The 12,779-nt window shown below is 39.9% G+C and overlaps 1 protein-coding gene across 3 annotated transcripts in view; it reads left to right on the forward strand.

Moving 5' to 3' along the window:
- KPNA1 (karyopherin subunit alpha 1) overlaps positions 1 to 12,779 on the forward strand; it is a 52,411-nt gene that overhangs the window by 22,487 nt on the left and 17,145 nt on the right. For all 3 annotated transcript variants that reach the window (XM_075764305.1, XM_075764294.1, XM_075764316.1), the window contains 5 exons: positions 4,565 to 4,653; positions 6,855 to 6,954; positions 7,936 to 8,099; positions 9,273 to 9,351; positions 11,893 to 12,018. In XM_075764305.1, the coding sequence (XP_075620420.1) occupies positions 4,565 to 4,653; positions 6,855 to 6,954; positions 7,936 to 8,099; positions 9,273 to 9,351; positions 11,893 to 12,018 (558 nt within the window). The remainder of the gene's footprint in view (positions 1 to 4,564; positions 4,654 to 6,854; positions 6,955 to 7,935; positions 8,100 to 9,272; positions 9,352 to 11,892; positions 12,019 to 12,779) is intronic.

Raw genomic sequence — 12,779 nt, forward strand, 5'->3', positions numbered from 1 at the left:
GCATGAGGTCCATAACTTGTGTTTGAACAAGGATGTATTTCAGACATATAATCTTGCTTTGAAGACTTAGGATGATTAAATATTAATCATGTTAACAAATAGATTTTCAGTTAATCTTAATCCTAAATTAAAAGTATGTACCTTTACCATACAAATTTGTCTAGCTTTGGGTCCAGGTATTTGCTTTTGTTTCATTGTCTACTCAATTAGTAAGCTCTCTGTTTTTTTCCTCTATAACTTAGGCTTTTCTTGAGCAAATGAAATTAAGCTCTGAATTCTCATTATGAGGGTATTTCTGTGGTGGTTGGTTTTGTGTTTGGGTTGTTTTGTTTTTTCTTTTCTGGTGACCCTTTTCTGAATGTTTCTTTATTTCAATATATTTTTGTGGTGGTGAAATTACAAGCACTGGATATTTCGGTAGTGCTGTTCCAGCAATGCTGTTTGCAGAAATAGTACCTCATTTTCACTTCTCTTTGATACTTTGATGTGTAAATATCCAAGATGTCTTTGTGGACGCTTTACCACAGAAGCTGGCAGTGAGCTCAGGTTAAGCTGATTATCCAATACGATCCATTGTTCTTTTCAGAGTCACTGACATCCAGGGTTCAGTTCTCCATCCTGTAAGTGTGACCTCTATTCTCTGTTCCTAGATGTCTGACCTTGCATTTGGCTGTATTGAGATGCATGATTGGAGGAGTCCCGACTCATAAGCATTAGATTGCTTTGTGTAACTTGCCTTTCTTTCTTATAGCTGGCTCAGAATGTACCACCTGTACTTAAGGTTGCCTAACATTTTCCACAAGACACATTTTTTTTTTCCAGTTGCTTATAGCTTTCCAGTTCTTCCACTCTGCAACTTTCCAATTTCAATGGCTTATTTCAGGCTGAATTGTTTTTGGAAAATATTTTAAAAGAAACTTAATTCAGGTGCTTGAGAAAATTATATTAGAGGAAATAAGGGGGTTTTTTTGTCCATTTTTTTAGCTTTCTTTGAGGAAATGAGTTTGTCTTTGTTGTTGCAGAAACTAGAAATGTGCTAGGGAGCATGCCAAAATGGCAGATAGATGCCATGTTCTGCCCATGTGAAAATCCATCTGGACTTAGCTATGTGATGCTTTTTCGAGTTTGGGTTTTTTGCGGTTGAAACTGGTGGCATTACTTTCCAAATTCGACCATCAGTTATACAGTGCTGTTCCTGCAGTATGATTGGTGCATTGAGTGTGGTAAGGGCTACTCCATTTTTTTGCTCCTCGTGATCTTCTGTGCAAGAGCTAACTTGGTTTTTTTGTTAGGTTGTTGTTACCATCCCTGCAGATGTTCAGAGAGCAGGTGGGAAGAGCGAACCTGTTTAGAATGAGTTGTGCAGCCTTCAGCCTTAAGATGTGTGAATTAACAGAAGAGCTTAGGGGCCACAGTTAAGTAGTTTATCTGTCGTCTTCCCCCTCTGCCTCCTAATAAACCGCTGACATGTTAAAGTTCAGATTGCAGGCAGAGTGGGTTATAATCACTGGAAAATATTTTTCTATGAAATTCAGGTGCTGAATGCATGATGTCTTTGTTACCAGTAAGTCTTAAATACCAGTTACGAAGTGCTCTGTAGTAAGGTGTAGTAAAGGAAAATGTACCACTGCAAAGTGTTACCTACACCTTTTCATGGTGCTGCAGGTCTAGAGTTGCAGCCCTGCTCACAGCTGACTTTGGGTTTAAAGCAGGACAACATAAAAAAAAAATCTGTTTCTTCCAACAGCTTTAAAAAAAACCAACCACCAAACACTTCACCATAATATCTATTAAAACAAAAATTAAAAGCATTAAGCACTTAAATGTTAGCTCTTGTACTTCTGCAATACTGACTAATCATTATCCACTCTTTTTGTCTTACACTAAGTCTGAAACATTAGTACACAATTGCATAGTATTTTTCCAGATGACTCTCATCTCATTTAGTGTATGTACAGATTGTTGCCCTGGTAACAAATCAGCAGGTAGTAAAGGAGGCTTTTATTTGTCACACTGTGGCCCTGTTTGTTAAACTTGGAGCACACTGTAGTGAATGAAGGACAGACAAAAAGGAAGAGATGCTTACGATTAAGGCAGTTGCAGGTTTCTGAGATAAATCTATCTACTGCTTAGTGTCTGATGCTGGACAGTTTGCTTATATCAGTTTTCAGTACAGTGATACTAGTTTTGTGTTTTCTGAATCCTCAGTGTGAAATGCTTGCATTTAGTTTTGTAGTTGAGGACAACTCAGCATTTTTGTAAGTGACTTTTGTCTGCGTTTTGAGCAGATCTGAGCTTCTCAAGCTGGATTTCTGAAACTGGAAGATATTTGGCCATAATTTTCTCCCCTCTAAAATGATGATTCTTCCCTCACAGTAGTACTGTGAGGATTATTATTTGTGAGCAACTCTTGCTACATTTGTAACAAATTACAAAAATACAGGAAAATACAGAAAATATAACTACATGTTCAGGGCAGATGGGCAAGAAGCTAGTCCTACAACCATATAGTAAAGGATGAAGAGAAAAAGAAATACTGAAGGCTGTGTTTAGTAAGCCATTCTTTGTGCTAAGTGGGTGTGGTGGATGGACCCAGGCTGGAGACCAGGTGCCCACCAAAGCTGCTCTGTCACTCTCCTCAGCTGCACAGGGGAGAGAAAATATAACAAAAGGCTCCTGGGTCGAGATAAGGGCAGGGAGAGATCACTCACCAATGACTGTCATGGGCAAAACAGACTCAACTCAGGAAAATTAATTTATTACCAATCAAATCAGAGTAGGATAATGAGAAATAAACCTGAATCTTAAAACACCTTCCCCCCCTGCCCCTCCCTTCTTCCCAGGCTCAACTTCACTCCCAGTTTCTCTGCCTGCTCCCCCTGAGTGGAGCAGGGGACCGGGAATGGGGGTGGTTGTCAGTTCATCACAAGTTGTCTCTGCCGCTCCTTCCTCCTCAGGCGGAGGACTCCTCACACTCTGCCCCTGCTCCAGCATGGGGTCCCTCCCATAGGAGACAGTCCTCCACCAGCTTCTCCAATGTGAGTCCTTCCCATGGGCTACAGTTCTTCACAAACTGCTCCAGTGTGGGTCCCTTCCATGGGGTGCAGACCTTCAGGAATAGACCCCTCCAGCGTGGGTCCCCCGCAGGGTCACAACTCCTGCCAGCGAACCTGCTCCTGTGTGGGCTCCTCTCTCCACAGGGCCACAGGTCCTGCCAGGAGCCTGCTCCAGCGCGGGCTTCCCATGGGGTCACAGCCTCCTTTAGGTGCATCCATCTGCTCTGGCGTGGGGTCCTCCATGGGCTGCAGGGGGACAGCCTGCCTCACCATGGTCTTCTCCAGGGGCTGCAGGGGGATCTCTGCTCTGGTGCCTGGAGCACCTCCTCCCCCTCCTTCTGCACTGACCTCGGTGTCTGCAGAGCTGTTTCTCTCACATCTTCTCACTCCTTTCTCTGCCTGCAATTGCTTGTGGTGGGGTTTTCCCCCCCCCTTCCTAACTCTGTTATCCCAGAGGCACTACCACCTTTGCTGATGGGCTCGGCCTTGGCCAGCAGTGGTTCTGTCTTGGAGCCGGCTGGCATTGGCTCTGTCAGATATGGGGGAATCTTCTAGCAGCTTCTCACAGAAAGCCACCCCTGTAGCCCCCCCGCTACCAAAACGTTGCCACGCAAACCCAATACAACTTTTTATAGACTTTTAATTTCTTTCAGTTATAGCTCTCATACTAATGGAAAGTGATATCAAAAACACCACTTGACCCAAACATATAAATGAAAACCAATTAAATCTTTCTTTCTCATCATATTACAGAAGATGGATTTCATGCTGCTTTGATTATCTTCTGGTGTTTTAGGTCTTTTATTCTCAAAATGAAGGGTTATAGTAGTACTCGTGTCCAAGGGAGAAAATACCTGTCCTTGCATTTTGTCATGCATATGTCTAAGACGCAACACTGGTTCTGTCTTGTATAATTTTCTCTTAAAAGATATATGCCAATGCCCATCTGAAATACTTGATTCTGAATATTGGTTTATCTTGTATTTAGAGTCTTATTTTCATCTTATTTGATGTCAGCATTCTTAATATGACTATGTAAACAAAGCATGCTTTTATGGCTTCTTAGGAAATACTAATATGGGCTGTTCTACACAAACATTTTTGGGTAGATACAAACTTGCTTGACCTGTGCTATGAACCGTCTGGACTTGAACCAACCCTGAACCTGGAGGAGAGTAGAATTAGTACGTTACTAAGCCTGAGAAGATAAGCTCATCTCCTATACTGTGGACAGGGCAAGGTTATGTCTGCCTGCAAAGTCTTTGGAGACATACATGTTGGCTGTTTTGGTATTCCTCTTAGATCTCTGTAAATATTCCTGAATTGTATAATAAGCTTGGGTATATATAATATATATAAAAAAAGTACTGAAACCAGAATGCATTCATTTTTTTTGTATATTGTCCAGGATCTAACAGTGAGAACAGAGTATCTCCCACTCTAATACATACACTGAAGTGGCTGAATTGTGAGAATGGAAGCAATTACTGTTCTGTTTTTCATTGCAGGCAGTATGGGCTCTTGGCAACATTGCTGGAGACAGCACTATGTGCAGAGACTATGTATTGGACTGTAATATCCTGCCCCCTTTATTGCAGTAAGTCTGTTTTAATACGTTTTCCAGAATTTTGCTTGAGTGATAAGACTGAAGTTTGGTGTTTTGCCTTGAAGAATAATAAATATTTTTTATTGTGGACTAATCAGACTTTTTAATGGGGGCTCCTAAACTACATTTTGTAATGGAGCTAAAATAGAAACGTGTTTAGGAGCAGCTAAGCTGGAACTATTTTATTCTACAGAGTGGGTGGATGTCTAGGCTTATAATAGAGTCATAGAATAATTTAAGTTGAAAGGCACCTCTGGAGGTCATCTAGTCTAACCCTCTCTTCATAGCAGGTGTGATCAGATTAGATGGCTCGATTACTTAACCAGTCAAATTTGGAACATCAAAGGTAGATTCCATAACCACCTGGACCAACCTGTTACAGTATTTGACCATGGCATGGTGAAAACCAATGCTCTGATATCTAATAAGAATTTTTTATGCTTTACCTTGTGACAGTTGCCTTTTGTCCTGTCACTACGCATCTTTGAGTAGGATTTGGCTTCCTCTTTTCTATATCCACCTGTTAAACTGTTGTAGGCAGCGTTTAGATCTCCCCTTACACAGTCTCTTTCTAACGCTGAACATATCCAGGTCTCTAACCCTCTCATTGTGTGTCATTTCTCTAGTCTGCTAATTATCTTGATGGTCCTCTGCTGAAGGACCATATTACTGCTGCAACAGTGACACCACCTTGTGTTAGAATCATAGAATCATACACTGGTTTGGGTTGGAAGGGACCTTAAAGCCTATCTAGTTCCAACCCCCCTGCCATGGGCAGGGACACCCTCCACTAGACCAGGTTGCCTAAAGCACCATCCAGTCTGGCCTTGAACACTTCCAGGGAGGAGCATCCACAGCTTCTCTGGGCAACCTGTTCCAGTGCCTCACCATTCTAACAGTGAAGAATTTCTTCCTAACATCTAATCTAAATCTACTCTCTTTTTGTTTAAAGCCATTACCCCTTGTCCTATCACTACACTCCCTGATAAATAGTCCCTCTCCATCTTCCCTGTAGGCCCCCTTCAGGTACTGTTGTCATGTCCAAATTGGGATTACTTAGTCTCTGTCCTCTGCAAACTCTGTTCACAGCAGTGAAATTTTTCAGTGCTGTCATAAAGACACTGGTACAATGCGGGATGGCTATGAGAAAAAGAAACTGAGTTGTTACAGTTGTGAAAAAAATAGGTCTTGCCTTACTGCATTCCTTCTAGGCCAAAGACCACTAAGGCTAGTAATTTCTAAGCTGTCAGGAAAATGCCTTGTTTAGAGGCTTTACTCTGTGTTTGACCTAATTAACCAACTCCAGACACATCTTTGTCAGTGCTAGGGTTGATCTCAGATAAGGGGACACACAATGTACCAGTGGCTGATGTGGCTTTGGTGTGTGAGAGAGCAGTTTTGGTATGCAGATCTCATGAAGGTGTCAGTATTACAGTTCATCGCATCATTGGGCTTCCTGTGTCTTAGGGAGCAGAAGCTGAACCCTGCATCTGGTGTGTGGATGCCACCCCTTAACAACTTCAGGAAGAGATTAGTTTGGGGTGGTCTGTAGAATCGTGTTCTAACAAAAACGCAGCAGGCAGGGCTCTCACATCCTGGGACTGGAGCCAGCGTGCACAGAAAGTCTGTGAACTGTGCTTGCTGTGAGATACGTGACTGTCTGGAATGTTCGAGAAACCCTAAACTTTATCATAAGCATTTTCTGAGGGAAAATTTTGTTCTACTTTACTAGTGAGCTTCACACACAAAAGTGTAAAAGTAGGGCTGATAATCTGAGACTGACATAAAAATGCAGTTCAGTGAGGAGAGTATTCTCCAAAACTACCTGCCCATCCTTCCACTTAGAGTAATTTTGTCACAGTTCCTGCACCTTTTGAATGTTAATCTGCCACATTAGTATCTAAGGAATTAAATGAAGATACTTTCAGGATAAGGGGTTTTGTTCTTGTTGCGATACTAGGATTCACGTGTCTAGCATGTATGTCAGTATCCAGCCATCGAGCATGATTTTTCTTAGGATGTATTTTTTACAGAAAACAAATTTAGCATATTTTGACCTGGTGTAAGTAAAAATGTAGACCTGAGTGTATTTTAATGATTCATGTAGCTGACCCTACAGAGTTGCCTGGCTTTGATTTATTTATTTATTTTTAAAAGCAAAGGTTGGATTTTTGTTTGTTTGTTTGTTTTAGATTGCTTTCAAAACAGAATCGTCTCACTATGACCCGAAATGCTGTATGGGCTCTATCCAACCTCTGCAGAGGGAAAAATCCTCCACCAGATTTTGCCAAGGTAAGAAATGTTTGAAAGGAAATGTGTTTTGAGGTGGTAGTATCCAAATAAGAAATAAGGGTGCTGAAGCTTAAACTAAATAGCAGAAATATTTCAGAATTTCATTGAAACAATGCATGAGCTTCTTACAAATTATGTTTTTGAATGTATTTAGTCCTTTAGGCAGGTGTTCACAACTACTATTTTGATATTGTTGTCTCCTAGCTTTTTGTTATTGTTCCTGTACTAGAGATGACCATCCCACAACAGAACAAAATTCTGTACATCTTGGCTGCTGTAGTGCAAAGTATGGCACATCTTAGCGGACAAGTATGAGTTTAAGTTGCCAAACATTGTACTGTAGAGGCTGAAGAATTCTCATAGTGCTTTTCTGCTGACATGCTCCTCTGTACTTGTGTAGCTACAGCCCTGCACAGAAATGCTACCTATGTCAGGAGCACCTCTCCTATGAGGACAGGCTGAGAGAGTTGGGATTGTTCAGCCTGGAGAAAAGGGTCCGGGGAGATCTAATTGCAGCTTACCAGTACCTGAAGGGGCCTACAGGAAAGATGGTCAGGGACTGTTTATCAGGGAGTGTAGTGACAGGGCAAGGGGTAATGGGTTTAAGCTGAAGGAGGGTTGATTTAGATTAGATGTTAGGAAGAAATTCTTTACTGTGAGGGTGGTGAGGCACTGGAACAGGTTGCCCAGAGAGGTTGTGGATGCCCCCTCCCTGGAAGTGTTCAAGGCCAGGTTGGATGAGGCTTTGGGCAACCTGATCTAGCGGAGGGTGTCTCTGCCCATTGCAGGGGGGTTGGAACTAGATGATCTTTGAGGTCCCTTCCAACCCAAACCATTCTATGATTCTAAATATTCTGAGTATTGAACCTTGAGATGCCAGTGCCTAGTCCTATAGTCACATACAAAATTAACTGACATGTTACTAGCTCTTCTGCCCCTTTTAATTGCACAATGTGTGTATCTCTTATTAATGTCTTACAGGTTTCGCCTTGTCTTAGTGTGCTTTCCTGGCTGCTCTTTGTCAATGATACAGATGTATTAGCTGATGCCTGCTGGGCTTTGTCCTATTTGTCTGATGGCCCCAATGATAAAATCCAGGCTGTGATCGATGCAGGAGTATGCAGAAGACTTGTGGAATTGCTGATGTAAGAAATTTGTTCTGAGCAAATGTACTATCCGCTCTTTTCTCTAAAATCAAGGTTCTGGCAATAGGGAGTTTAATTAGATATGTCTTGAAATGTAGTAATTTCCAAAAAGCAAGATTTGAGTTTTAATTTTACCTGTGTTCAATATTCTATATTTGTCATGAGTAACAGAAACAATGGAACTTCTCTTGTACTCATTTTGCTATTTCTTAAAAGTTTTTTTTCCTGCACCTAACAGCTACATTTTGTAAAATCGATAATATATATATGAATTTTCTCTGTGCCATTGAGGTCCGTGTTATAATTACCTGCCAATGAAATTGCTGAATGATATCAAAGATAGAAATGTAAAAAATAGTAAAACTTACTAGAATTGACAGTACAAGGGACTTGAAATGTAAATAATTTTCTAAATCCTTACTGTAGAAGAGTATACGTAACTTTGGTCAGTAAAGTGTAGCTGTAGGAGTTGGGGTCAGGGAGACTGGCCTTGTTCCAAGCTATTTCTTCAGGCCTAAGGGAAGGACATGGAGCATTTAGTTACCTAAGAACAAGAAATAATGGTTTTCAATGATGTAAATAAAAAAGACTATTAAGGCTTTTAAGATTAAAGCAAATTTGATGCTGGATTAACGAATAGAATCTATTGCCTAAGGTACCTTTTTATAAAGAAGTGTTTTAATTTGAGAAAAAAATCCTTACTTCACCCTTCCTATTGTAATCCTGATTTAACAATGATTGGGGAATGCATATGATGACAGAAGATGTTCAAACAGCTGTGTGGGGACATGCCTGCATTAAACACACAGCTTCTGTCAGTGTTCCTCTGTCTCATTCTCTGCCTTTGTGTGTGCTACATTAAGTGTGTTTTATAGTTAAAACTGATTACTTTTTTCTCCCAAGGATGCCTATACTCTGAAGTGCTTATATTCTTTTGATCTCATATTTTAGTTTGCTGCTGCTGAATGATATCTAGAGACCTAAATATTTAGAAACCCTATAAAGAGTTACCATTAGTTTAAAATCAAAGAGTGTTTCGATTTGGATAGTGAGAATTAAATCAGGTTTAGCAGGGAAGATTTCCCCCGGCTGGTGGATGTTCCTTCCTTGAGGATGTAAAGATGGAGACACTTCAGGATGGTTAACACTCAGAACTTTCCTTGGTAATTTTAGGCACAATGACTACAAAGTTGTATCTCCTGCCTTACGAGCTGTTGGGAACATTGTCACAGGAGATGATATCCAGACCCAGGTATGTATTCACTTTCTTTTGTGTTGTACTGCAGTTCATCTTTCTGTTAGTTCTGGTAACCTATTCACAAGCACCTCCTTGTTCCTTTTGAAGTTTGAAAGCGAAGGATTGATGACACTAGTTGCCTCAAGACATGTGGTTTTCATAGTTTTTCTGTTTGGTGCTGAACTGCTGGGGATTCTTGTATAGCTGTGTCTGGGATTTGTATATAGCTGTGCAATACCTTTTGAGGTTTTTGGGTGGTTGGTTTTGGTTTTTTTCTGGCTTGTTTAAAGCAAATCTGCCTTTTGGGCTGAATCTGAATGATGTATTGTGATAGGGCCATTGAAGGCCTGTCACATTTGACGCTGTTGGCAGTCTATGATGAATATACCAAAAAAGAGTGTCTGGTCAGATTTTGGATGATATGTAACTGTGTCTGGGCACATGCTTGGAGAAGTACTTGTAGGAGGCAGTGACTTCCACCACTGTGTTGGAATTAAACAGGGAGCCAGGAGACTTGATGCTTCAGAGATGCTAGGTTGTCATCCTGCTGCTTGGTAGGTTTTGCAGGAGACAGCAGCTTGCATCAGTTTCTAAAATCTGTGGAAGCAGAGAGTCTGTGCTTGCATACATATGTTACCTGTGATCTACTGGCTGGTGACAATCTCATTCAAAGCATTAAATTACTTCTTCCATGTAAATTATGCTGAAGTTAAAATCCAGGTTCCTAACCTTGAGGCTTCTTTCTTTCAATATGTGGGGTTTGGGGTTTTTTTGGGTTTTGTTTTTTTTGGGTTTTTTTTTTTTGGGGGGGGTGGTATTTTGTTTTCTTTTTGTATAAATGTATCCTTTGGAATTCTGTAGTTCTGTGACAAAGAGATTAGAGAAAGATGAGTTAGGAGCAGCCTGACACTGAATATCTTGTCACTAGTGCTGGAGGAGGTTAACATGATTTTTTGATTGTTACAAATTTTTTTCTGTAGCTGAATTGCATAGGCTTTCTTGTATTTTCTCAGTGGCTTTTGTTTTGCGGATCAATCAGAAGAATGAGGTGCATTTTGTAGTTTCATAGTTTTGTTAAAAATAAAACAACAAGGGATCACTAAATCACTTGTAATGCAGGTCATTAAATACTGCCTAAATCTCAGATTTCAGTTCAAGAAAATGTTAAAACATTTCTGTTGCACATAATTTCAGTCAAAAGGAGTATACCATAAGCACTCCTAAAATTCTAGAGAACTGCTTAAATAGGATAGTTTGATAGTTCTGCCTGCAGATTGTGCTGTATGCTATATGCCAGAACGCATATAAAAATCCTTCATGTGAGGGAGAAGGAATAGCTCAGCTTTGACAGTTGATATGTTTCTGAACATGTCAGCAATGTACAGGACAGTTGCCTGAAAACTACAGCCTCAGAGCACAAACCTGCTTTTGCTTTAGATCTGATTTCCAACAGTTAACAATTGCCAGTGCTTGGAGATGGCCGGAACCATAGACAGTGTGTGTGCCAGTAGATATATGACAAAATCCTGAACCGTAACCTTTGCTTTTTTTAATCTTAATTTGGAATGGAAAGGTTTTAGCAGTATGTATGGAGTCAGAGAGAGAGAGAGAGATGAGCAAGGGAATTCAGATTCCAAGATCAGAAGTCATAACCATGATTCAGTTTGACACTGTCATCTTTTTGACCTCCACAAACAGACTAAAAATTTTTCATAAAATTCTGTACCACACCGTCTTTCTAGCCTGCCTTCTTTACCATACAAGGCAAAACTACCATGGTTCTTGGTAGTCTCTTCCAATTTTATATTTACTTGTAAGAAGTTGCGATTATTTTTTTTTTAATTTCTTTAATATTTCAGTCATTGAATCTTCTTGTGCCCTTTCCAGAGGGTCAAAAAGCCCTTCGCGATCAAACATTACATAATCAGGTATTCTGTCTTGTAACATACCTGTTCTGGGGCATTTTCTCTTTAACTTTAGGCACCTAAAATTTTGGAAATGCAGATTTTCTTGCAACTTTCTGCTCTGTACAGTTGCAATTTTTAACAATTTTTTGAATAACAAGTGCCCATTCATAATATCATTGGACACAACCCTGGCAACAGTCTTCCCCACTGTGCCAGCTGATGCAGAAAGCAGGAGTAGTTGGAGCTTCCAGGTATACAAAAATACAGAAAACAAGAATACAGGACAATACGGTCATCAGTATTTGTAACATCATTTTTGTTTGGTTATAATGGCCTTAATATTTTCTTGTGTTCAGGTCATTCTGAAATCATAATGAGGGCATGATCTCTTATCTGAATTACTCAGTTATTTTGCTCGTTAGCTTTCCTGCATATAAAATACAAACATTTATTTCTTCTTACTCTATTTTTTTGTTTTGTTTTGGGGTTTTTGTTGGTGGGAGTTCCCCCCCCCCCTTAACTTTTTGGAATCATCTGATGGGATATGCTTTATAGATTTTGAAGACATTATATTCCTTATTCCTGAGATTCTTTATCCTAAATTTCCTCGAAGGTGTGGTTTGTTTATTTCTATTTCTTTTGTATTCAGGTAATTCTGAATTGTTCAGCCCTGCAGAGTTTACTGCACTTGCTAAGCAGCCCAAAAGAATCTATCAAAAAGGAAGCATGCTGGACAATATCTAATATAACAGCTGGAAACAGAGCCCAGATCCAGGTAACCTTTTCAGCTACGATCAGTAATCTTTGTCTTGCAGGCTAGAAGAAACATACATTAGATGATATACTGTTTTTTGTATATAAAGTGCATATTTGTGTGTATACACAGTCATAGATGTATAATTGCATATAAGCAGAAGTATATTATAGGCTCTGAGGATAATTAGAATATTTCTGTGGCCCAGTCATCTCTCAAATTAAAATGAAGATTATTTAATTTTATAATCATCTACAGATTATAAAAGGGGAGAGATGGTCATGCTAGTAGAGAATGACAAAATGAGGCTAAGATTAAGAAAACCTTGTTTTAAGTAATTTGCTTCATGCCTTTGACAGTCACTAAGATACAGAAATTCTCAAGTAAGAAAGAAGTAAGCTACAAACTTTGCGAATCAGATAACTTTACAAGTTTCTTAATTTCACCACCAGATACGGACACCTACATTGTAAAATACTTTTTTTTATTCCTGTTTATATTTTCTTATAATTCCTGATACAGGCAGTTGTGCTTAACCAAATCTAAAATTGCTTTTTATTAAACTGAGCAATAATGGAGGATGTCTAACATATTGCGTTGGGATGCGTCGGTCCTGATTACACCATATTTTTAAATCCTTTCGTGTTAAGCGGTAACACACAGAAGCAAATGAAAGTCTCACTCCCTTGTGTCAGTCTTTTACAATTAGGCCTCCAAAAGACCACATCTTTGTTCTGAGTATGGGCTTAGTGTCAGCCATCAGGAAGGAGTCCCAGGACTTG

The sequence above is a fragment of the Balearica regulorum genome, chromosome 1, assembly GCF_011004875.1.
Source record: "Balearica regulorum gibbericeps isolate bBalReg1 chromosome 1, bBalReg1.pri, whole genome shotgun sequence".
Lineage (NCBI taxonomy): Eukaryota > Metazoa > Chordata > Aves > Gruiformes > Gruidae > Balearica > Balearica regulorum.